At 46.2% G+C, this 25,918-nt stretch overlaps 1 protein-coding gene across 1 annotated transcript in view; it reads left to right on the top strand.

The window, feature by feature from the left end:
• Positions 1-25,694, top strand: part of LOC139642599 (inactive tyrosine-protein kinase 7-like) — a 37,592-nt gene extending 11,898 nt beyond the window's left edge. The window contains exons 3-20 of the mRNA XM_071517508.1: positions 1,236-1,338; positions 2,200-2,384; positions 3,778-3,925; positions 4,538-4,668; positions 5,454-5,723; positions 7,131-7,267; positions 8,933-9,068; positions 9,777-9,896; positions 10,317-10,466; positions 11,734-11,878; positions 12,862-12,989; positions 13,103-13,360; positions 14,657-14,764; positions 15,317-15,591; positions 18,578-18,658; positions 18,906-19,057; positions 19,592-19,770; positions 23,631-25,694. Of these exons, the coding sequence (XP_071373609.1) occupies positions 1,236-1,338; positions 2,200-2,384; positions 3,778-3,925; positions 4,538-4,668; positions 5,454-5,723; positions 7,131-7,267; positions 8,933-9,068; positions 9,777-9,896; positions 10,317-10,466; positions 11,734-11,878; positions 12,862-12,989; positions 13,103-13,360; positions 14,657-14,764; positions 15,317-15,591; positions 18,578-18,658; positions 18,906-19,057; positions 19,592-19,770; positions 23,631-23,791 (2,867 nt within the window). The 3' untranslated portion in view covers positions 23,792-25,694. The remainder of the gene's footprint in view (positions 1-1,235; positions 1,339-2,199; positions 2,385-3,777; positions 3,926-4,537; positions 4,669-5,453; positions 5,724-7,130; positions 7,268-8,932; positions 9,069-9,776; positions 9,897-10,316; positions 10,467-11,733; positions 11,879-12,861; positions 12,990-13,102; positions 13,361-14,656; positions 14,765-15,316; positions 15,592-18,577; positions 18,659-18,905; positions 19,058-19,591; positions 19,771-23,630) is intronic.
• The last annotated feature ends 224 nt before the right edge of the window (positions 25,695-25,918 follow it).

Below are 25,918 nucleotides of genomic sequence, written 5' to 3'. Positions count from 1 at the left end.
ATCCGAGGTCTGGTCTTGGAGGTAGTGGTTCCAGCAGGGAGCCCCAGACTTCCCTCTCCCCGGCCACATTAACCAGCTCTGACCGGGGGATCCCAAGGCGTTCCCAGGCCAGCGTGGAGGTGTAATCCCAACACCTGGTCCTGGTCTGCCCCGTGGCCTCCTCCCAGCTGGACCTGCCTGGAAAACCTCCCTAGGGAGGCGACCAGGAGGCAGGATCCTGACTAGATGCCTGAACCACCTCAGCTGGCTCCTTTCTATGTGAAGGAGCAGCAGCTCTCTGAGTCCCTCAGGTGACTGAGCTGAGAGCTCCTCACCCTCTCCCTGAGGTCTCCCTGAGGGCGAGGCCAGCCGCCCTCCTGAGGGAGAGGCCAGCCGCCCTCCTGAGGAAACCCGTTCCAGCCGCTCGTATCCGCGATCTCGTCCTTTCGGTCATGACCCATAGTTCATGACCACAGGTGAGGGTCGGGATGAAGATCACCTGGTAGATGGAGATCTTTGCCCTCTGGCTCAGATCTCTTTTCAGAGCACTGCTCCCACTGCTCTGATATGTACAGCTGTGAACAATCTGCTTTATGCAAATTCTGCATGTGAAGACAGACTGAACACACTGAGATGAAGGAAAATATGATGAGTGAAAAACATGTGATGTGAAAATCTACTAGAAATATTAGATAGACAGATGGATGGATAGATAGATAGATAGATCGATAGATAAACAGATAGGTATTTAGATAGATAGATAGATAGATAGATAGATAGATAGATAGATAGATAGATAGATAGATAGATAGATAGATAGATGTATTTACTGGTCCTTTCGGAAATTCGTCGTGTGCCATACAGCAGTTGTCAGGTACATAAACAGACCGACAACGACAACGACAACGACAACGACAACGACAACGACAACGACAACGACAACGACAACAACAACAACAACAACAACAACAACAACAACACACCTCAACACCTCAACCACAACAGGACACTCCAACATTATATCATATCATCATCATCATCATCATATCATTATATCATAGCATCATTTAGAGCGCTCAACATCCCAACACACCAAGGTTTGGTCTATTTTGCTTCACAGTGTGAGGTCAGTGGGAAAATTATACCAGTTACTACATTATATTTCCCTGATTCTGTTTGTCCTGTTTTCCTGCTCCTGACCTGTGACCCCTGACCCCTGACCTGTGACCCCTGACCTGTGACCTCTGACCCTGCAGGGCTGGAGAGTGGGGGCGTGTCCCTGCAGGAGCCTCAGTCTGAGCAGCAGATCAACACTTCCTCCTCCGTCACCCTGAGGTGTCACATCGACGGACACCCCAGGTCAGACACACACACACACACACACACACACACACACACACACACACACACACACACACACACACACACACACACACACACACACACACACACACACACACACACACACGCACGCACGCAGCAGACAGTACTGATCTGTCAGTTGAGTATTGAAATGAGTGAAAAATAATAAATAAATACTTAGCTATATGCATTACTGTATATACACATGAGACAGAATGTGGGAATATGAAGAAAACTAATGTGAATTTCCAACACATGCAGAATTTGTAAGATAATCTGTCACTTATGTAAAAACAGAGTTTACAAAGTGTTTTACAGGAAGACAGAAAAACAACAATAGTACAATAAATAAACAATAAATAAATAATAAATAAAAAATAAGAAGCAGCAAGAGAAAAGAAGAATAAATAAAAGACATGAGTGAAATCAGACATAAATAAAAGTGGGCAGGATCAAGTTTGTGAAAGTGTGATTTTAAAAATTAAATATGCTATCTGTCTCTCTCTTTCTGTCTATCTCTCTTTCTCTCTCTCTGCCTGTCTCTCTCTCTCTCTCTCCCTCTCTCTCTTTCTCTCTGTCTCTCTCTCTCTCTCTCTCTCTCCCTCTCTCTCTCCACCCGTCTCTCTCTCTCTCTCTCTCTCTCTCTCTCTCTCTCTCTCGCTCTCTCTCCCTCTCTCTCTCTCCTCTCTCTCCCCCTCTCTCCCTCTCCTCTCTCCACCCGTCTCTCTCTCTCTCTCCCTCTCCTCTCTCTCTCTCTCTCTCCCCCTCTCTCTCTCTCTCCTCTCTCTCTCTCTCTCCCCCTCTCTCTCTCTCTCTCTCTCTCCCTCTCCTCTCTCCACCCGTCTCTCTCTCTGTCAGACCGGTGTGTGTGTGGTTTCGTGATGGCGTCCCCCTGCAGGAGGAAGCTCACCAGATGAACAGCCGGGATCGGACGCTGACCCTGCCCAGCGTTGCCCCCGGCGACAGCGGCCTGTACAGCTGCTGCGGCAGCAACGCCGCCGGACAGACCTGCAGCAACCGCAACTTCAGCCTCAATGTCATCGGTGAGTTTAACAACACCAGCAGGTTAGAAATCAGCTTCTCATCATCTAATAACCAGAGGTGGACTTGGACTCGAGTCTCAGTTTGAATCGCTTGAGACTTGATGCATGAAGAGAAGACTTGAGACTGGACTTGACTTGGGTTCTGGTGACTTGGGACTTGACTTGACTTGGGTTCTGGTGACTTGGGACTTGACTCTGACTTGTACTCTGATGACTTGAAAAGGTTTCTAAAGTCTTGACTTGAGATCTTGTGTTTGTGTAAATGACTTAGATTGAAAGTGATGAGATTTGTTCCAGCAGACGACTGAATTTAAATTCTGTTTTCTGAATTTGTATGGAATGATTGAATTTATTGAAGTTGAAACTGATTATAGAAATCAAACTCATGATGCTCTTACCAAGTTTTTATCCTATTAAAACCATATTGCATTGAAAAGTCCTAGATATTTAGTTTTCTTTAAGATATTAAATTGATACTGGACTCTTGATTTGTTCTGACTTGACTTGATGTTCTACATTTAGACTTGAGACTTGACTTTAATGACATGGACTTGACTTGGATTTGACTTGGTAATCTACATTTAGACTTGGGACTTGTGCCTCAAGACTTGAGACTGACTTGGGACTTGAGTGAAGCTGACTTGGTCTCTCCTCTGACCAACATCAGAAAACTACATTCAGTTTAATTTCCTGTTGTTAATGTTCCAGTTCAGTCTGAATCTGTTCTTCAGTTCATTACAGATCAGATTCATCATCAGACTCACAACAGACCAGCTGGGTGTCGTCACTTCAGACTCCCAATCAATCAATAGATTATCGTCTATTGATTAAAAATAAACTACAAATATGAGACAGTTTGGACATTAGAGAAGGCATTGGACTATAAGACTGGTTGCTATGGTAACTCTATTGTGACCAGGGAGCTAGTTTTGAACGATCTCTCTCTTTTATTCTTCTGTTCGTTCACAATTTTGGAGAAAACTCCGTCACTACACATCACCATGGTAACCTCAGACCCCTGTAGGGACGAGACGACGTGTTTCTCTCCTGATACTCGATACACGATCTGAGGTTCAGGATCAATACAGCCAGGATCCGATGTGATCAATAAAAGTTCAGTGACAAACAAAGTCTGACTGTGCAGAATTCTGTTTATTTCTGAGACTCAGATCTTTCCAGCGATGCCATTGGCTGCTAGAATGTAAACAACAATTTAAAAATGTCGTTACAAAGTGACAATAATATAATTTGGATGGAGAGCTTGTGAAACTGTGATGGTCAAGAGTCTATATAGAGATATACTGAGTTTGGTCCCCTGGTGAGGTCACTGCCAGGTTACTGTCTGTCCGGTCTGTTGTGGTCTCAGTCTGGTCCTGGTCTTGTCTCTGTCCAGATGACAGCTGGCCCCGCCCCCTGCTGGTCCCGGACAGTGTGGTGGTTTTGAGGAACCAGCCGGCTCTGCTGCACTGCAGCTTCACAGCCTCGCCCCCCCCCACCCTGAGGTGGTACCATGAGCAGGAGCCGCTCAGCAACAAGTCCAGGTACTGACTGTCTGTCTGTTAACCTGTCTGTCTGTTAACCTGTCTGTCTGTTAACCTGTCTGTCTGTTAACCTGTCTGTCTGTCTGTCTGTTAACCTGTCTGTCTGTTAACCTGTCTGTCTGTTAACCTGTCTGTCTGTCTGTCTGTTAACCTGTCTGTCTGTCTGTCTATCTATCTGTTAACCTGTCTGTCTGACTGTCTGTCTGTTAACCTGTCTGTCTGTTAACCTGTCTGTCTGTTAACCTGTCTGTCTGTCTGTCTATCTATCTGTTAACCTGTCTGTCTGACTGTCTGTCTGTTAACCTGTCTGTCTGTCTGTCTGTCTGTTAACCTGTCTGTCTGTTAACCTGTCTGTCTGTCTGTCTGTCTGTTAACCTGTCTGTCTGTCTGTCTGTCTGTTAACCTGTCTGTCTGACTGTCTGTCTGTTAACCTGTCTGTCTGTCTGTCTGTCTGTCTGTCTGTCTGTTAACCTGTCTGTCTGTCTGTCTGTCTGCTCTTCTTCACTGGGAGGAACTCAGAATATTTAGACAGTTTGTTTCAGAATATTTATGAAGACGAAGGAAAAATATTGACCTTTGACCTTTGAGGTGTGTATTTCCCATCATGCTCAGGGTGCTGCTGCTGTCCAACGGCTCGCTGCTCATCACTCAGGTCAAACCCAGAAACACCGGCCGCTACCGCTGTGAGGCGACCGGGCTCCGGGGCCCGCCGGCCACTGTGGAGGCCACGGTCAGCCTGGCAGGTACACACACACACACACACACACACACACACACACACACACACACACACACACACACACAGACACACACACACACACACACACACACACACACACACGCACACACACACACACACACACACAATAAGAAAGTAGGGTTAGAGTAACATAAGCCAGTGGTTCTCAGACTTTTTCACGTCACAGACCCCTAAGCTGACACAGATTAGACCACAGACCCCCATCTGATAAGATTTTTTGCTTTTAGATGTTTTATTACAGAAAGTGAATGAAACCTTTGACCAAAACAGTGATACATTCTGTCATTGTGTTACTTATGGATGGAATTATAGTGAAAATAAATTATTCCCCTTTTTGCTGGGGACCCCGTGGAACCCCCTCAAGGACCCCTGGGGGCCCCCGGACCCCACTTTGAGACCCACTGACATAAGGGACCGATATTGTCCTTTTATAAAAAATTGGCCGCTCAGCATTTTCCACCTCCAATATGATTCACTTTATTTGATTACAGTATAATCAGTATGCATGGATGATGATTATTAGCAGCAGTAGTTTGTAGCATCATTATTTTTCTCCAGGTTTCAGTGGAGAGTTTTAGTTTAGTTTTAGTGTCTAAATGTTTCAGAGGTTTTTTCCACGATTCCAAGATTTTAGAAACTTTGAAGACTGGGAATATCTGCATGAAAATGGAAAAATAAAACATATTGAATATCAGCACAAAGTATCCAGACTGAACCCTGGTGTGACCCCCCTGCCCCCCTCCCTGTCCCGTCCTGTCGTCCAATCAGAGCTGGAGGATTTCGGCCCCGGCTTCCCGCGGGTGTTTGAGGACGGCACGCCGCAGCGCATCGCCTGCAGCCCCCCCCGGGCGTTCCCCCCCCCCCAGGTGTGGTGGGAGCTGGGCGGGCGGCGGCTGGGGGCGGAGCCTGGCCGGGTGTTCCAGGACGGGCTGAGCCTGGTGTTCGCCCCCGTGCTGCGGCAGGACGCCGGCTCCTACAGCTGCGTGGTGCAGAACCAGGCCGGCACCCGGCGCCAGGAGGTGGCTGTGAGCGTGGCCAGTGAGTCACTTCACACACACACACACACACACATCACACACACACACACACACACACACACACACACACACACACACACACATACACACACACACACACACACATACACACACACACACACACATACACACACACACACACACACACACACACACACATCACACACACACACACACACACACACACATCCCATACACACAGCTGGGAGCTCTTTGTGAAGGAGTGAAACAGAGAAACTGATGAAACTGACAGTAAGAACAATGAAAGAAAGATAAGAAATATAAAAGCAAGGTAAGAAACAAGTAAACCATAAAAGGTCCGAGACAATAAAGGATCATTTCTGCCTTTAAAGGAGAAGTTCACTGACATCAGTTTCTACCTTGTTCTCCAACATTTCCTTCAGTTATTTTGTTCTGTCCTTTAAGTCTGCATCTGTTTGCTAGTTGATTGATTGTTGTTGTTTTTTATTTTAGTTTTTTTTTATCTCATTGTTCTTACTGTTTTCTCAGTATTGCTGAGTCACTTGATCTTTCTTCTTGCGGTTTAATGTTTTAATAGTAATTTTGCCTCTTGCTGGGAAGCATCTTTGAAAAGCGCTTTACAAATAAAATGTATTATTATTATATAAAATCAAATCAAATAAAAATGAGTTTTAAGAAGAGATTTAAAAGATGCCACAGATTCGATCCAAAATCCAGGAGCCAGTCTGTAATCTATAATCTAGATTTTGGAGCAGCCAATAGGAACCTCTTGTTTTTAATCTATTGTCTAATGTCCATGCGAGTGTTAAAGCTTCTCTTCCCTAAAACGTGTTGAAAAGCAGAGTGATGTCATCTCTTCAGGTTACACCTGGACTCCTCTTGAACTAACCTCATCTTCTCACCCTTCTTTAAACTAAAAAAATAAATAAAAAAAATTCAACGACTGCTACTTACTCCTATTAGAAGTCTTAGCTGATGAAGACTGTGATACAGTTGGTTCCACTACTGTTGACAAAATGAACTGTTGTAAGTCGCTTTGGACAAAAGCGTCTGCTAAATCTGTGATTCTCAATATCATATCAAGGACCCTAATCTAGTCCACATTAGGGCCACGGACCCCCATTTTGATGAGATTTCGTCTCTCAAACCCAAATCTGAGAATATTTTTATTGTCAGATATGATTTTGTCCAGAACTCCATGACTGTCTTTATTGTAGGTAGAGAGATAACAGAGAAACTATGATCAAAATAGTCATTCTTCTACATTCTGTGATTGTGTTCACTTGATTTATCAATTTGTTGGGGACCCCTGGAAACCCCCTCAAGGACCTCTGGCGGTCCCCGGACCCCACGTTGAGAACCACTGTGCTAAATGACGTAATGTGATGTAATGATGCTAACGGCTAACGCTAACCCCTCCTGCTAGCTCCTCCCGAGTGGCTGACGCCGCCTCAGGACAGCGAGCTGGACGAGGGCCGGCCCGGCTTCCTGCACTGCCTCGCCCGAGCCACGCCCCCCGCCGAGGTCACATGGTACCGCAACTTCCTGCCCATCACCAACGAGGTCAGTGGGCGTCGTCTGTCCGGGTCAAAGGTCAAAGCAGACAGCAGGTTCTGATGTGTTTTTCAGCGGGACACAAAGCTGCAGGAGCTCAGTTTTTGCTCCAGTAGAAAATATATATAATCATGTTGTTGAATGAACTGTCATATCTGTAGTTTTCCCATAATGCCGAGGGGGATTTTCTAGCAGGGTGTTCTTATCTGTTTTAAAATGTTTGTTGGACTGGACAGTTTGTGTTCTGAGTCTGCAGGTTTTCGCTCCAACCAGAGATCAGGAAACAGGGTCGACTCAGAAAGGTTCAAATGTTAAAGAATAAATCTCAGACCGGAGTGAGGTCCGACCTGCAGGCGGCGGTCTGATCCGTCTCTGTCCTGTTCCTTCATGTCACTTCCTCTCCACTGACCAACAAATCCTCCAGCCCACACGACCACACAGGTGGTTTGTTTAGTTTGTTCCTCTCCTCTGATACGACCCACAGGAGCGTTTCCAGCCTGATCTCGCAAAAATACGTGAAATGAACACGACCTTGATGAATTTGAAAACGTTCCTCCGCCACAAATTGAATTACATCCCAAAGGTGGGTTAGGGTTAAATTTAGGCAATTAAAACAAGTTTGGTTAAGGTTAGGGTTAAGGTTATGGTTAAGGTTAGGGTAAGGTTTAGGCAAATAGAAGAACTTGGGTTATGGTTAGGCAACTAAAACAGCTTAAGGTTAGGAAAATGGTTTGGTCATGGTTAAATAAAAAAAAATTAAAATGTGCCTCACGGTTGTTTGTCCTTTGGAAACTCTGGGAATCAAACCCCGGTCACCGACATGGAAGGCAAACGTATCGCTGATCCACCATCCAGACCACAACGCCCTGACTGTCCACCGAGCTGCTTCAGTGTTGAGAGAGAAACCTGACAGAGAAACCTGACAGAGAAACCTGACAGAGAAACCTGACAGAGAAACCTGACAGAGAAACTTGACGTCACATGACCACTAGAGGTCGCTTAACTTTAAAACGTAACTAAAGGTCGTAATAAGCTGCTTGTACAAACGACCTATGGGCTCGTTTCTTGGGGGAGGACAGGCTCCCACTGACAGCTGTCTGTTGTCTGTCTGTTGTCAGACAGACTGATGACGCTCCGTCTGTCAGATTTCCATCCGTTCTGACAGAAAGTTCAACCAGCTGAACTTTTTCTGGCCGGACGGATTCGTCAGCATCCGTTCAGCCAATCAGAGGCTTCCTACGTTTGTCTTGTAAAAACACAGAGACGACGGTCCGACCGGAGCAAAGATGAAACAGAGAAAGCCTGGTGGAGGTTTTCAGATCAGCTTCTGATTGAGTTTATACTGTAGAGTCTGGTTCTTCGTTATGAGCAAAGCTTCCTGTTCTTCTGCCTCGCCGCCATGTTGACGCTCAGAACAAACCAACACACACATCTATCAGCAATAATTCTGTCTGTTTTCTGATGGTCAGTGTGGCCGCCGCCTGACACGTCTTCATTTATTCTTAAAACACGGCAACCGAACGCCACCTGGTTCCTCCTCTGGTTCCTCCTCTGGTTCCTCCTCTGGTTCCTCCTCTGGTTGACGTGTTAGTCGGTGAAACCAGCTGCTGTGTTTGGTTGGACTGTTGGACTCTGTGAGGCTTGCTGGTCTGACTCGTCCCTTGGCTCCTGCAGGACGCTCGTTTCCGTCTGTTTCCTAACGGGACTCTGAGGATCAACAGCGTGGAGGTTTACGACTCCATCGTCTACATCTGCCAGAGCCAGAACCCCGGAGGCCGTCTGGAGGGCCGGGCGCGGGTCCAGGTGCTGGGTGAGGAGCTTCACCTGTTTACTGTCCTGCACGAACACATGAGTCACGTTTAGCGCTTTTAACCTGTTGTCATGTGAAAACCTCACAACTCCTAAGGTCCACATGTAACCACAGAGAACGTTCGCTTTTGGTTGAAAGATTTATTTTGGAGAGGAAAATGTGGAAACCAGAGACCAGGAAGTGGCATCTGAAACTGGATTCCCAATTGAAACGGTTAAGTTGGGTGGTTTTCATGTTTTAACTTCACATGAAGGATCACACGCTCCTCTATGGGCCGAGAAAACTCTACAAACCCTTCAGATTTATGAAACTCACTGGATAAACTCTACACTGCGTGGTTCAGAGTTTGTCTTCGTTCTGGACAGTTGACAGTTCTGGAGTTATGAGGTTTTCAAACGACAGCGTTGGTTTGTTAAAAGTCATGAAGCTCCAACAGCTTTCATCTGTTTGGTGAAAGCAGCTGCTGTGATTGGTCAGATGAACAGGTTTGCAGAGCACAGACTGGACACAAGGTGCTGTGATCTCCAAACATGTTGAAGTGCATATGGAAACATTGTTTAGTATTGTTAATTATTACATTTGTTCACAAAGTAATTTGCACATTTGTGAATCTTTTCTGTGAGTTTCTCAGTCTGCTGTGTGGAGTCTGATTCACCTGCATGTGTGTGTGTGTGTGTGTGTGTGTGTGTGTGTGTGTGTGTGTTCCAGAGAGGCTGAAGTTCACCCCGCCCCCCCAGCCCTCCCAGTGTCTGGAGCTGGATACAGAGGCTGTGGTCCAGTGCTCTGCTAAAGGAAGACAGAAACCCTCCATCCTCTGGACCAGAGCAGGTGCTGAGGAAACCTGCAACACAGGCTCACACAGCAGATAGTCTGATAGTCTGACCCCGGAACAGTTTAGTTCACAGCAGATAGTCTGACCCTGGAACAGTTTAGTTCACAGCAGATAGTCTGACCCTGGAACCGTTTAGTTCAGTTCAGTTTGTTTGGTCACATGACAACTAAACTATAGCAAACCAGCTGTAGTTTAGTTTCCAGAATGAAACTCCTGGTCTGTTTTTCACCTCGCTCAACCTCAACTTAGCCAAGATTTAAACTCTTTTTTTTTTTTTTTTTACCAATGTGACATTGATATTTCCTGAATCAAACCAGTCTGACCTCTCTCTCTCTTCTCCCCTCTTTCTCTCTCTCCCTCTCTCTCTCGCTCTCTCTCCCTCCCTCTCCCTCTCTCTCTCTCTCTCTCTCCTCCAGACGGTAGTGATCTTCCTCCTCATGTCCTCCAGATGGGAGGCGGGTTGCATTTCTCCAAGGTGACTCGCTCCGACGCCGGAAACTACAGCTGCCACGCCTCCAACAGCCTGCAGGGACGGATCACCGCCGCCGTCCAGCTGACTGTGGCAGGTAGCTAGCTAACCGGGCGAGCTAGCGTAGCGCCGGGGGTGGGGGGGGGGGGGGGGGTGGGGGCAACTGTTTTGATAATCGATTAATCGGTTTGAGTAATTTTTTAAGAAAAATAAGTGAAAATTCTCTGATTCCAGCTTCTTAAATGTGAATATTTTCTGGTTTCTTTCCTCCTCTATGACAGTAAACTGAATATCTTTGGGTTGTGGACAAAACAAGACATTTGAGGACGTCATCTTGGGCTTTGGGAAACACTGATCCACATTTTTCACCATTTTCTGACATTTTATAGACCAAACAACTAATAATCTAAGAAAATAATCGACAGATTAATCGACAATGAAAATAATCGTTAGTTGCAGCCCTAAACTTGTGGTTTCAGGTGTGAGCTCCTCCTAAACCAGGTTGTGAATGTAGACCCTCTTCCTGTCTGACTCTAGTCTACAGTGGTCAGACTGTATCTGGAGCCCAAGCTGATGTCATTTCCTTCAACCCTCTGGTTGACTTCCTCCTCTGTCAGTAATTACTTCATATCAGCAATCTGAAAAGCAGATGGCTTTTATTTTGAGATGTTGTAGGAAGCATCAACACATCTCGTTTGGCTTAGTTTCAGAAAAATTCATTCAGTATTATTTACATGAACGACAAAATTGGTTAGCGAACTACACTACCCAGCATGCTTTAAGCTAGTTAGAACGTTCCATCTGCAAAGGGAACAGGCTCCGGTAGCTAGCTAGCTGCAGCTTCACAGCTCCAGAGACAAAATGTCTTCCTGTCATGAGGCTGAACTCAGACTTTAGTGAATCCAGACTGACTCTGAACTGGTGAAAACCTGCCATGAGAATAACAGAAACGTACAAATCTTCTAAAAGCTTAAACTGCATAGAGAGTCGTATGGAAGCCCATTTCCGCCAGTGTGATGAAAAAAAAAGATCCTGTAAGTCATTATAATGAGAAACTTTCTCAAAAAAATGACTTAGTATCTCATTATTCTGAGATACTAAGTCATTATTTTGAGATACTAAGTCATTATTTTGAGAAATTTTCTCATTATAAAGACGTACAGGACCGTTTTTTTCATCACACTGGCGGAAATGAATCTCAGCTCCATTCGTTGCTTTGTTTAGCTGCAGAAGACAGACTGTAACACTTTGTGGTCGATGGAAAATCACGTTAGCTGCTAGTCAACCACAGGAAGGCTTGGGCTCTCTGTAACCAGGTCTGAGCTGCTCTGTAAACCAGGTTGTGAATGTGTGTGTCTCTCCAGTCTACATCGTGTTCAGGCTGGAGCCGGAGAACACCACGGTGTACCAGGGCCTCACCGCCGTGCTGCACTGCCAGGCCGCCGGGGACCCGCCGCCTTTCATCCAGTGGAAGAAGAGAGACAAGTTCCTGGAGCCGCACTGGAGCAGGTCTGTGTGGAGGGTCGACCCCTGAACTCTGACCCTGAACTCTGACCCTGAACTCTGACCCTGAACTCTGACCCTCAAATCAGTCTGATTACGTAGAGTCGAAGTGAAGTAAGACACGACCAAACGTTCACCTACTTTTGGATTTTTAACCCTGGACAAAGAGAATTGATTTAGCGCCTAACGCATCAGCAGTTGAAACTCTTCTATGTGGAGTTAATGCCTGGTGCTCCTCTTCTGTCTCAAACAACACCTGGGTATCAGGTAACATGTCAGAAAACAGGCTTTAGTGTTTCTGACCCCTTTAACAAACTGAACTGAACTGAATGCCTGAGGCTGCTGATCAGGTTCAGGAGTGAATGTAACTGAATCCTGAGCTCCAGTGGGAGCGTTGCTGAAAGAAGACAAATAAACAGAATAACTTCACAAAATGTCTTCCCAACACAACGAGAGGTTAAGGGTCAGCTGATCGAGGCCCGGCGTCAAACTACCAACCTCCACCAGCATCTGGACGCTTCATCTGTTTTTCCTGCATGAATACTGATCCCAGTTCAGCACAATTCCCATTACTGAAGAAGGTTTTATCTTCCTCCTCTCCTCTCATCCTCTCATCTCTTCCTCTCCTCCTCTCTTCTCTTCCTCTCTTCTCTCCTCTTCCCTTCCTCTCCTCCTCTCTTCTCTTCTCTTCCTCTCCTCCTCTTTTCCCTTCTCTTCCTTCTCTCTTCTCATCTCCTCTTCTCTTCCCTTCCTCTCCTCTTCTCTTCCTCTCCTCTCTTCTCTTCCCTTCTCTTCCTCCTCCTGTCTTCTCATCTCCTCTTCTCTTCCCTTCTTCTCCTCCTCTTCCCCGCTCTTCCTCTCCTCCTCTCTTCTCATCTCCTCACCTCTTCTCCTCTCTTCCTCTCCTCCTCTCTTCTCATCTCCTCTTCTCTTCCCCTTCTCTTCCTCTCCTCTCCTCTCTCCTCCTCTCCTCTCCTCTCCTCCTCCAGGTTCCAGAAGCTAGCCAATGGCTCTCTGGTTATCTCTGATGTCACCATGGAGGATACAGGAAGTTACACCTGCATCGCTGGGAACAGCTGCAACATCGGCCACAAGATGGCGCACCTCTACGTCGTAGGTAATGAAGAGGAGGAGCAGCAGTAGTAGTAGCAGCAGTATTAGAAAACTGTGGATCTAAGAAGTGTGTGTGTGTGTGTGTGTGTGTGTGTGTGTGTGTGTGTGTGACCACAGAGCGTCCTGTCCATCACTCCCTGGAGGACGGAGACAAAGCTCCCTACAGGCTGATCCAGACGGTCGGCCTGTCGGTGGGCGCCGCTGTCGCTTACATCATCATCGTCCTCGGCCTCATGTTCTACTGCAAGAGGAGACGACAGGCCAAGAAGAAGAGCGAGGAGGAAGAGGAGGAGGAGGAGGCGCAACGCCTCAATGGTGAGGAGGAGGAGGAGGAGCAGGAGCAGGAGCAGGAGCAGCAGCAGCCAACATTAGGATGTTGGACTGAGCTCATTTCAAAACCTCGAAAACATCTGAAAGCTTCAGATTCACATGAATTGCATTGTAGCCCCATTCACTCCCTGTCATTTTTGTCCCCCACCAAAGGGGGACTATGGATCGGTCTCCGTCCGTTAGTTCTTTCGTTAGTTAGTCACACTGTAATGTTGACTTTGTGCCGCTAGGGGGCGGCATTGACAATGAATGGGGACTCAACTTGGCAACTTTGTTGCTAGACTGTTGCTAGTGACTTTTCAGACCCCCTGGCGACTTTATTTCTCAAAAGTGACTAGCGACAAATCTGGCGACTTTTTCTGACCATGGGAAGCAATGTTAATGTGTTGAATCCCAAAGCATTTGGCAATAAATTGGTACGGCTGATGCCGTTTTTCTCTACTTGCCTGTCTAATCCAGAGAGGTCTGATGATCACAGCGTAGCTCCTCCCTGCTGAGAGCAGGGACTGTAGGATAGGGTCCAGAATTGCATAGTGAAAGCGAGGCTTATAGGAACCAATCTAAACACCGATGGTGTCATTATTCTATAGACATTACACTGGGCAATCAACATTTACTTCATAGTGATAAGTTAAAGCAAAAAAGTTGTCTATAGGGTCTTTAAAGATTGACAAGAATTCAGCAAAGATGAGAAAAGGTCAGGAGGTTGAAGAACCTGTTAGGAAACGAGCGCTGATGCTAACTGCTCTGGTCTGGACTGAGACAGACCGGCTGATCTGGCAGAGCGATGGAAAAGATCGGAGCAGCCTGCGTATGAGAAAGGAACTTTTCTTGAATTTGGCTCCTCACCCCATGTCAGAGAAAACCAACAGTTTGCTCTCGGAGGTGACTGGCAGCAGCTTGGTGGACAGGGAGGTTAAATCTTTATCTTTTAGGTCAGTGGTTTCAGGCTGTTGGCAGGTAAGCTAAATCTGATGTTTTACAGCTGCTCTTCACCCTGAGTAGGCAGCAGCTGATCCTCAGCTTAGGTGATGGAGGCTTGTAGTGGTCAGATGGTTACCATGTTTACCAGGAATTTACCCAATTATTTTTACCCAGAACACACGGGTCGGGTCAGGTGGGGTTTTGGTAGGGTGGGTCAGAGCCGGCTTAGTTTAACCCTCCTTTTCTCCGGCTTGACATCTTTAAGCAGAAATAAAACTTGTGTCAACTCCACCATAAACTAACCTGTGTGTGTGTGTGTGTGTGTGTGTGTGTGTGTGTGTGTGTGTGTGTGTGTGTGTGTGTGTGTGTGTGTGTGTGTGTGTGTGTGTGTGTGTGTGTGTGTGTGTGTGTGTGTAGGCCAGCAGGAAGTGGCCCTCAGCAGTCTGGGCTCTGCAGCCCATCACCACGGCAACCAGGACAGACTGAGCTTCCCCCGCTCCAACCTCAGCTGCATCACCACCCTGGGTATGTTATGTGAATGTTAGTGTGTTAGCATGTTGGAGTGTTAGCTTTAGCATGTTAGAGTGTTAGCTTTAGCCTGTCGATACACTGTGGGCGGAGCTGGAGTTCCAAGTTCCAAGTTTTGCTAGCTAACTTGCATCTAGTGAGGAAATTCATTAAACAGTACACAAGAATTTAACATTAGCACCAACAATGGAGGCCACTGATCTCAGCGCATCATTTTTAAGTGTTTGAAGTGTTTTATTTTTTATAAGACACTGAAATCTGACTGACTGTTGATGAAGTTTAGCTTTGGTCAACTTCTCTCTGCCAGCTAGCTGACGGCTGGAATGTCAGCCGAGTCTGTCAGGTTGATCGGCTCAGTAGAGACAGAAAGGACTTCTGGTGATTTGCTGATCGAGCTGACTGTGGTCTGAAGTTAGTGTTAGCATGTTAGCATAGTGTTAGTCTTAGCATGGTAGTGTTATCCTATTATGTTAGCATGGTAGTGTTATCCTATTATGTTAGCATGGTAGAGTTGGTCTTGCTAGCTGTCACCCTCGCCTCCTCCAACAGGTAGAGGAGAGTTTGGAGAGGTCTTCATTGCTAAAGCCAAAGGCCTGGGCAGAGGAGGAGGTGCAGGAGGAGGAGGAGGACGAGGAGCAGCAGAGGAAGAGCAGGAGGCGGTGGTGGTGGTGAAGGAGCTCCAGTCCAGAGAGGAGGCGGTGCAGCAGGAGTTCTGGCGGCAGGTTGAGATGTTCTCCAAGCTGAGCCACCAGAACATGAGCAGACTGCTGGCAGTGAACCGCAGCACACAACCACAGAGCTTCATACTGGAGTATGCTGAGATGGTACGTACACACACACACACAAACACACACACACACACACACTTACACTTACTTACTTGCTTAAGGCAGTCCATTGTTATTACCTCCGCCAAGGAGGTTATGTTTTCGGTGCCGTTTGTTTGTCTGTTAGCAGGATTACGGAAAAACTACTGGACCGATTTTCATGACACTTCGTGGAAGGGTGTAGCATGGGCCAAGGAAGAACCCATTAAATTTTGGAGCGGATCCGGATCCGACTCACAAACAAACAATAATAGCACGAACCTTGGCGGAGGTCTGCGCTCTCTGAGTGCCCTGCTAGTTGATGATGACTCCCAGCGCCTGGTGCACTCATGCCATCTCATGTGGCTGTGTAGACCTATTCTAGAAGCACACACTTTCCCACATGTGGGGCAAGTATGTGTTGGATCTGGGTGATCAGTCCCTGTTGTCGTTTGCACCTTTCTGCACATCTCAGGGATGCATGTCCTCCAGGTGAGAGGAGCCTGAGAGGCAGGAGGAACGCCAGCTGGTTCCTAGCCAGCGGAGCTGCCTGCATGCCACAGTCAGCTCTATGCTGGACAACTTGGTACGTTCGTACCTCTCAGCATAGGGGATCCGGGGCTCCCATGTGATTCCCAGAATCGCAGACAGCGGATATGAAATGCCTGCAGGGATCTGATGTGGTGTCTGTATGGTGTTCAGGCTTCAGAGCCATACAACAGTGTGGACATACATACTGCCTGGTACACTGCTGCCTTGGGTGTTGTTTTCAGGTTTTTGTTACTGACGACCTTTGACCTTAGGCGACCAAACATGGCAGAGGCAAGACTTCATCGATGTTGCAGCTGTCCGAGAAGATACTGCCAAGGTATTTGAAATGTGGTATGTTTTCCAGAGGGATGTTGTCGATATGGAAGACAGGTGTGTTCTGGGAAGAGCTCTGTTGGTTGATTATTTGTGTCTTTTTGATGTTGACCTGTTGGCGGACAGCTCTACCACATCGAGGGCATGCTGAAGGGCAATCAGTGTGCAGTCATCTGCATACTGAAGCCTACAGATTAGGTTGCCATCCAGACGGAATTGAATGCTGACTCCATCTGTGCTGTGTAACTGTTTGTGGGAGACGACGGTGACGGCTGTGAAAACGATGTTAAAGATTACAGGGGCTAAGACACATCCTTGTTTCACTCTGATCTTAACATCAAAAGGCTCAGATTGTTGTCCACCTGTTCGGACATGGGCTTGCATACCATCATGATATTGCTGGAGGGTGGAGAGGAATTTAGGTGGGACCCCAAACCGTAAGTTAGTCCCACCTGTCCATAGACTGTGTCCTACATAAGAGTGGTGCCGTCTGCAGACTTTACTGGTGTGACATTCCTTCTCTGAGGCCGTCTCGAGAAAGGAGTCTGTGAGAGATTGAATTTCAGAGGCTTTCTTGATCCACCAGTCGTTTTCCATGTTCCATAGAGCTTTGTGTCTCTGCTTTGATGGTAGATAGTTGGTTTCTGTGGGTAGATTGAGAGTTGGTTAGAGAGGTGATGTGTGCCTTGTGCTTTTCCTTGAGAAGGTTGTGGATGCCGGGCACAGCGTCCCCGGCATCCAGCGTCCTCGTGGCAGAGCATTCTGGGATGTTGTTGTGTGTTTCTAAGTTGATGGGTGACTGTGAGGGATTGGAGGCCATTGCAGTCAAGATTCTTGTGGAAGCCTGCTTGCGCCGTTGTGAGCAGACCTCCATATAGAGCTTTGTTGTTATCATCCTGTGGTCCATCCAGCACTCCGCCCCACACATGGCCCATGGGAAGAGTGATTTGTATTTCTCTCTGGTCGTCCGGTCTGGTGATTACATAGGTGCCAATGTTTGGACCTAGGATGCTGCCAGGAGGTCTTCAGTTTGTTTTTTAACTGGAACAGGGTGTTGGTAATGACAAGGCGGAGCTCCGAGCAGAGCATTAATAGTCGTTGTCATTCAGGTTGCTGATGCCATGTTTGCCTAGTATGCCTTCCCAGAGCCCGCAGTCTGAGCCCACAATGGCACTGAAGTCACCCAGTAGTAAGAGCTTGTCACCGGATGATGGATGATGGAGTCCGAAGTGCTGTAGAAACAGTCCTTTGTTCACTGGCATCCAAGGTTGGAGCGTATGCACTGATGATTTTGGTGTGTCGTCCTCGGGTCAGGGGAATGCGCCGTGTAATCAGCCCTTCATTGATGCCTACTGCTGATACCGGGAGCTTGTTGGGCAGACAGTCTTCACAGCAAAGCCTATCCATGGAGGCGGCGAGAGTCTGGGAGGAGCCCTTTCCAGAAGAACGTCTAGTATGAGCCTGCGCAGAATAGATTTACCGTAAAACTTCAATTAAAAGCAGAGTCCCAATTAAACGCTGAGTCCCTTTCACTGGCTGGGTGTGGCTACACGTTTTGACAAATAAAGGCCGGTCTCAATTAGAAGCCGGTTGCCATTGACACTGCGAAGCAGTTTTATTTTTATTTTTTTTACTTGCACTCAAACATCAATCGCATTTGTTGATCGCCATGGCGGCACAGAGAAAAAAATAGTCTACGACCTGAAATTCAAGCTGTCAGTTGTCAAATTTGCTGAACAAAACTCAGGAGAAGCAGCAGCAAGACATTTCTCCGTTGATCTTTCATTGAAATTTCATTGAAATTTAGTCTGTGTGTGTACTGTGTGTAGCCTATTTGACCCGCACCCGCCCGACCCTAATCCGCCCCATCCATGGATAAACCTGCAGATTGACCCGCGCATCATGGATGAGGAAGACGACAGTACTGAGGAAAATAACATGAACTGTTCACATCATCATGTAAAGGCCAAGTCAGTTATCCTGTGTGAAGAAATACACTGAAGAGTGTAGTTTAAGGAGAAGTGATAACATTATCAATCCGCTTTCTATGGCAAACAGAAATCCAACAACAGAAATGTTGTTTGTTGTCACTGCAATGTCACCAGAGATTTTCCATCCTCCTCTCTCCTCCCGTCTCCAGGGCGACCTGAAGCAGTACCTCAGGATGACCAGGAGTAAAGAGGAGAAACCAAAGACCCACCGCCTCAGCACCAAGCAGAAGGTCCACACACACACAAACACACACAAACGCACACACACACACACACACACACACACACACGCACGCACGCACACAGTTTCAAAGTGCCAAAAGGCCAGTAGCTCCCCCTAGAGGTGGAACAGTAATCAGCAACATTCACTTGGTCTTGAAATTTATCTAGACACTGAAATCTCTTTTATTCTCTAAGTTAATGTAATCCTCAAACTAGATGTTTAAACTGTTAAATAACCCCCCCCCCCCTTCCCAGGTGGGTGTGTGTCTCCAGGTTGCCAGGGCGATGGAGCATCTGTCCAATCAGCGTTTTGTCCATCGCGACCTGGCAGCACGAAACTGTATAGTCAGCGGTCGGAAGACGGTGAAGGTGTCATCACTGGGACTCAGCAAGGACATCTACAGCAGGTAGGAGACAGCAGAACCTCTCTTTAAGGCTGGTTCTCCACCAGGAACCTCTCTTTAAGGCTGGTTCTCCATTAGGAACCTCTCTTTAAGGCTGGTTCTCCACCAGGAACCTCTCTTTAAGACTATATCCACGCTTATGAAACTCATTCTGTAAGGAATTAGATCCACAGTACTTGGTGTCTGTATTTATTTCTTACCACATATATCTCATATTGTTGAGTGTATTTTCATATATTCTGCATCTCATTATGTTATTATGCTATTATTTTACACACCTTCATCATGCTGTAATAAATATATTACATATATTTTATATATATAATTGTTATTCATATACTTCTACTTGACATGTTATACTGTTGTAACTGTCAGTTGTGTTAGTACTCTCATGAGCTCTATTCTTATTTCTGTTATGTTCTTTTCTGCTGTATCCTGTTACCATTTGCTACTGAAATGACTGAAATATAATCTGATCTATCTAATCTGATCTACTCTAATCTGATCTGTTTAATCTGATCCCCCCACCTCCTCCAGTGAGTACCACCAGCACCGGCAGGCTCTGGTCCCGGTGCGCTGGCTGCCTGCTGAGTCGGTGTTTGAGGACGATTTCTCCGCCAAGTCGGACGTCTGGTCGTTCGGTGTGTTGATGTGGGAGGTGTTCAGCCTGGGAGAGCTGCCCTACGCCACGCTGGAGCACCCCAGGGTGCTGCAAGGTAACACACACTACAGGCCCAATCACATATAGCAGGAGAACTATAAAACTAGAACTATACTATACTACTAAAGGATTTACATTGCTCTGTGTTCCCATAACGATAAAACTATAAAAACATCCAAAACCACAACTACAGCTACATTTCTGGTTTGGTGGAGCTTTGGGTAGCTCACTGCAGTGAGGAACTGATCCACGTCCAGTGAAAGTGGCGCTGTCAGACAGAAGCCATCCGTCCGCTCTGCAGCCTTTCATGATTCAAATTAAACTTAAAACTGCTGCAGAAATAGAACACTACAGCAACCACCTAGTAACACCTTAGCAACCACTGTTAATTGCCTAGCAACCACCTAGTAGCACCCTAAGAACTGTTAATTACCTAGCAACCACCTAGTAACACCCTAAGAACTGTTAATTACCTAGCAACCACCTAGTAACAGCTGTTAATTACCTAGTAACCAACTGGTAACACCCTAGCAACCATTTGTAATCACCTAGTAACCGCTAGTAACAGTTGTTCTTAGGGTACCACCCTAAGAACAACTGTTAATTACCTAGCAACTACCTAGCAACTGTAAGAGCTGTAGAACATGACACTTTCATTTCACTGTATTTATAAAAATCAGTTCTATTTCATAACATTTGTTTTGATGTCTCACTGTGGGATACCCTCCCTCGCGTATCTTCCAGAAGCATATATTCCACTACGCCAGTCCTAAGTGTTTGGCAGTCATGACGTGTGCATCAGGACCCTCCTCCTATATACAGGACTGACACTGCATCACCCGTCATTCAATCACGTCTTTTCGCTTCAAAAGTGTATCTCTCGCCTGTTGCTACAGCTAACTAGCTTAACTGTTCACAGACGGAGCTCACAACTCCATTGCCGAGCGCTAGTTTTTCCGCATCTCCTTCGGAGATGTAAGGCAAGTCGTTAAGAGAGATTTGCGGTTTACCTGAAAGCTGGCTCCAGCTCGGCTCGCGAGTCTTGCCCCACCTGGGTTAGCATGGGCTCTTATCACACTAGATATTAGCCAACCGTTGCCTTTCTGGGTCTGTCTATGGACTCGGTGCGCTTTTCGTCCCATCTGTAGCTTGTGAGCGCATACAGAGCCAAGTTGGCCTACTTCGCCGTGGGGAGGACGGTCTCCTTCACATTGTGCCTGCGACTGTTGGGGTTTATCGACTTAGTCTTTTCTGATAATGGGCATGCCGTGGGCATGGTCCTGTTCAGAAAGGTGGTTACCACCGACGTAAGCTTGTTGGGCTGGGGGCAGGGTACACAAAGGCAGGTCGGTAAATGGGGTCTGGGACAGCTGTCTCCGTCATGCCCATATCAACTGCCTGGAGCTGCTAGCGCTTTCCAGTGTTCTTGGGGGTGATTTTATCCTTCCTTCAGGATTTAATCGATAAGTGGAGAGTTTTCTCCACTGTTCACATGGAGGGGGGGGGGGGGGGGCACGGAGGCTACTCCCAGTTTCTAGACTGTTTCGCCTTCGTGGGATTTGGCTGTTGTATTGGAGGCTCTGGTGAGTCCATTTGAGCCTATTGAGCAGGTTGACATGAAGCCATTGTTAAGACGACTTCATTGTTGGCTCTGGCATCAGCAAAGCATGTGGGTGATATTCACGTGCGGTCGGTAGAGCTGCCACGGTTACCGCATTACCGCGCTAACGCAATCACGCCACGCCCACCGCAAGTCAAGCTGATCACCGCTTCACCGCTGGGTTTTCTTTTTCGTTTATTTTAGGCCTATTGTTTATGTTCCAATTTTTGCTTGTAAAAGTTATGTGATCTGAAATAAACGCAATACTATATTTTAAATAATAATAATAATTACTATAATTGTGTAGCCTATTTTCTTCACGTCATGTGTTCGAAAGTTTCCACTCACAGTTGCGCAGTTAACGTTGTGATCGGAGAACGTGCCCCCCCCCGGGAATTTGGGGGTTGGGCCAACTCCGGCCCGCCAATCAAGTCACACTGGCCCGCCAATCAGTTCTGTTTACAAATAAATAAACCTGAAGAAAAAAAAAATCACGCGAATAACGGCCATTTTTGCCACAATAAATCCTTCAAACTAGCAGAGTGCTCCTGTGTAATGTAAACTAGATTCTGTTCTACATACTCCGGTACGGTAGGTGCAGTGTTGCCAACTTGGCGACTTTGTCGCTAGACTTAGTGACTTTTCAAATCTCCCTGGCGACTTTATTTCTCAAAAGTGACTAGCGACAAATCTGGCGACTTTTTCTGACCATGGGAAGCAATGTTAATGTGTTGAATCCCAAAGCATTTGGCCTAAATTGGTACGGCTGATGCTGATTTTCTCTACTTGCCTGTCTAATCCAGAGAGGTCTGATGATCACAGCGTAGCTCCTCCCTCTGCTGAGAGCAGGGACTGTAGGATAGGGTCCACTTGTAATTGCTACCGGCGTACGCCGAAACTGACCCGGGTGGGCGGAGTCAGTACTTATATTAAAATGGGCTACGGCGCAGTGTGCATAACAAGTGCAGCATTATATATTGATATGCAAATTATCGTATGACATCATCTATCAATGCTGAAGAAAAGAAAAGTTGATGCCGAAAATCGTCAATTCAACAGCGACTGGACTGAGAAATATGTGTAAATAAAGAAAAAGAAATTAAGCACTTGGCCTAATTACTTAAAGAATGCCTATTTATTTTCTTTTTTAATTTATGATTAGGCTACTTTTGCAATGTAGCGAAATAAAAGTTTTGAAAATGTGGTGGCACGTTGTGTCAAGTGTACATACATAATGAAATGAAATGTCCGGCCCCCAGGCCCTTAGCTTTCTGACAATGTGGCCCCCCGAACAATATAATTGAATAGCCCTGCCTTACGGCCTAACCCTGCTTTTGTCCCTAAGGTAATCAACTCATGCTCGCCTGTGGAGCTCGTTGCTTTCCGTTTCCATTCTCCGCTGTTCAGCTCTCCGGAGCAGCGATGGCTGCACTTGTTGTGTCCGGTGCGCGTTTTACACGCATATCTGGATAGAACTGGTGGTTTCAGGAAAGATGACCAGTTGTTTTTTGTCTTGGGCTGCACCCTGCAAGGGTAAGCCTATCACAAAGCAGAGGCTTTCTCATTGGATTGTGGGGGCCATTGCACTGGCCTATTCAAGCATGGGTCTTCAGGCCCTGGCTGGTTTACATGCACATTCTACCAGAGGTTTGGCTACCTGCCCTGTTTAGAAGGGTCTCTAAGCAGGGCCCAGGACATATGTGCTGCAGCTAGCTCATCCTCGCCTCTCACGTTTGTGAGGTTTTATAAGTTGGATGTCACGGCCCGACTATTGCTCATGCTGTTTTTCGAGATAAGCAATATGGGAGTTTCCATATATCCCATAGTGAGACATCAAAACGAATGCTATGAAAGAGAACTTTAGGTTACTTGCATAACCCTGGTTCTCTGAGTAGCATGAGTGAGATGTGTCACCAGACCACCCTTCTTGCTGCTGGGGTGAAGCGAGAAGAGGTGTGCTTACTTGAATGAGAGGTGAGACAGCGTCAGTCCTATATATAGGAGGATAGGAGGAGGGTCCTGACACACACGTCACAACTGCCACTCAGGGCTGGCGCAGTGTAAGATATGCTTCTGGAAGATACTCGAGGGAGTGCATCCCATAGTGAGACATCTCACTCATGCTGCTCAGAGAACCGGGGTTGTGCAAGTAACCTAAAGATTTCATTACACTTCATTTAATTACTTAAGCTCCAAGTCATTAACCTGAAGACAGCAGCACAAAGGAAATTTACATTTGATTTTAATGAAACCCCCCGCCCCCCGCCTCCCTCCCCACCCTCCCCACCCTCCCCACCCTCCCCTCCCCTCCCCAGACCTGCAGTCCGGCTCCCTCCTCCTCCCCCCCCTTCCTCTCTGTCCCTCCAGGGTTTATAAGTTGATTCTTCGTTGTTGCTCAGTCAGTCCAAAAGAGCGGCCGAGTTTCAGCGACGTGCAGACGGTTCTGAGCGACCTGCCAGCCGACACCGCCGTCTGACTGACACCGCCATCTGACCGCCATCTGACACGCCGGGTGTGTGTGTGTGTTTTAATGCCTCTAGTGACTTCAGCCTGGGCGATCGACCCAGACAAAGAGCAGAGAGACAGAGGGACTTCAGAGCCGCTGCAGTCTAATCAGCTGATCCAGGATCAGACTGATCTGGCTGATATGAACAGAGTTTATATCACCATTAACATAAGAAATTCAAAATTTCGATAGCGATATATATAGACATCGGTTAACATATTGTTAACGTAAAAACCTCCAACCTCCAATTTTGGTGATTTACATGTTTTTATTTCCATCCCCTGATCGGGCTGAGAAAATTTTTTAACCTTGGTCTGATGAAAAAAAAATAAAAGTCATGGTGGTCAAACTGAAAACAGTTTCTGAAAAGCTGACTGGTTTGAGGTTTTCAGCTGACAGCGATGAAATGCCAAATCACGTTAAATAATCAAATTGATGTTCATCACAATGAACTGAATGGTAATATGAAGTTCAATAAAACAAATCTGATCATTCCCTAATTTGTTCCAGATCTCACTTCATGAGATTTTTTGATAAGCTTTTGCTTTTTATCATTAATTTAACAGATTTATGTATCATGATGACTCCATGTCATTATTTCATCAGCATATGATTCTACTGAAAGACGATAAACGATAATACTGATTTATTGGCAACTCTAGTCCAGTCTGATCTGATGTGATGCAGGTTGATTGATTCGATATTGATTGTAGAATTGATCAATAGCAACGTCCTATAGAGAACAATGGTTCTTTATAGGACGTCCTGAACCTCAACTGATTCTAATGAGACACAAGGATGCATGAATTCATCATCATCATCATCCTGGGTTCAGAGGAGCTCAGGTTCAGTTTCAATGGATTTTTTTTGGCATGAAAATGGTCAAATCTAAAGATTTTGAATATCAGCAGAAAATATCGTCTGTCAGCAGCTTCAGTCCGGTCGGTATCAGCCTGCAGAAACTGATATCAGTCGAACCCGATTCCAAATTCCAGACTTTTCCAGACAGGATGGGAAGGTTTTGGTCTTCAGTGTGAGATTTGGATCAAGAATACAATTCTGGAGGAAACACTGAATATTGGGATTTTTTGGTCACAAAACTGGACAAATGTAAAGATACTGAATATTCACAGAAAATAGTATTGGCCTTCAGATCCCGTATTGATCGAACCCACAGCTGTTCATTTAGCTGAAGCTCTGATGGCTTCACTTCACGCTGCTGCAGGGTTCGAACCTGCGACCCTGACAGAACGGTACGGCGTTTCTTTAGCCGTTTTTATGCAAAGAGCAGCTGACAGAAACTGATTTATTTTCTGAAACATCTCAAGTGCCTGCTGTATGAAGGACTTTGTATATCTGACTTTGTATTGGTTTTTATTTTATTTTTTACTTGAATCTTTTTATACATTATGTGTGTGTGCTGTGTTTCATGAAAAAAAAACTTGCTAATATTTTTTTTATTAAACACAATTTAATATTTTTTCTAGAGAACTGTAGGAATTTGTTGTTTAAACAGCAACCCATGAGGTACATGATGTTAATAAAATGTTTTGGTATAAAATACAAAGTGTCTCTCTGCTGATTGGTCAGAAGGCTCAGAATCTGTGAGAGAGAAGGGGAAATAAAACGGTTAAATAGACTGTTTTAGACCAAGTATAAACTTCTGTCACCTAGCCCCGTTGGGACTGACACCACACTGCGTGGATGTCAGTCCCAAGTCTTTACCTCCAAATCCTTGCTGGCAGCACTTTGTCGTCCGTTAGGTAAGGTTTCCACACCAAATTTTGCCATTCTGACAAGCTTTTTGACATCCTTGAACACTTTTCTGTTACACAAGTAAAACATATTGTTTGAAAGCATTTGTAATAAAGTACAAAATCTCACCTTTGTGTGGCTTGTCTGAGTTGTTTTCATTCGGGTGTCATGGCTGCCACTCTTCTTCTACGCTCTTCCCTGTGCGGCGAGCTGGAAAACCTCTTTGCTGCCCCCTTTGGCTGCTGGAACCACAGATGCAACGTGTGTGTTTGTTTCCAGGGGGATATTGACCAAAGGGGGCAGCAAAGAGCAGTTTCCCAGCTTGCCTATAGCCTATAATAA

This window comes from Centroberyx affinis, unplaced genomic scaffold (assembly GCF_046629955.1).
Source record: "Centroberyx affinis isolate AG114_WGS23_722 - 3 ecotype Tasmania unplaced genomic scaffold, CSIRO-AGI_Caff_v1 ptg000499l_1, whole genome shotgun sequence".
In the NCBI taxonomy this organism is placed as follows: domain Eukaryota; kingdom Metazoa; phylum Chordata; class Actinopteri; order Beryciformes; family Berycidae; genus Centroberyx; species Centroberyx affinis.
Note: the sequence above shows the minus strand (reverse complement) of the source record. Positions and strands in the feature narration are given on the sequence as shown.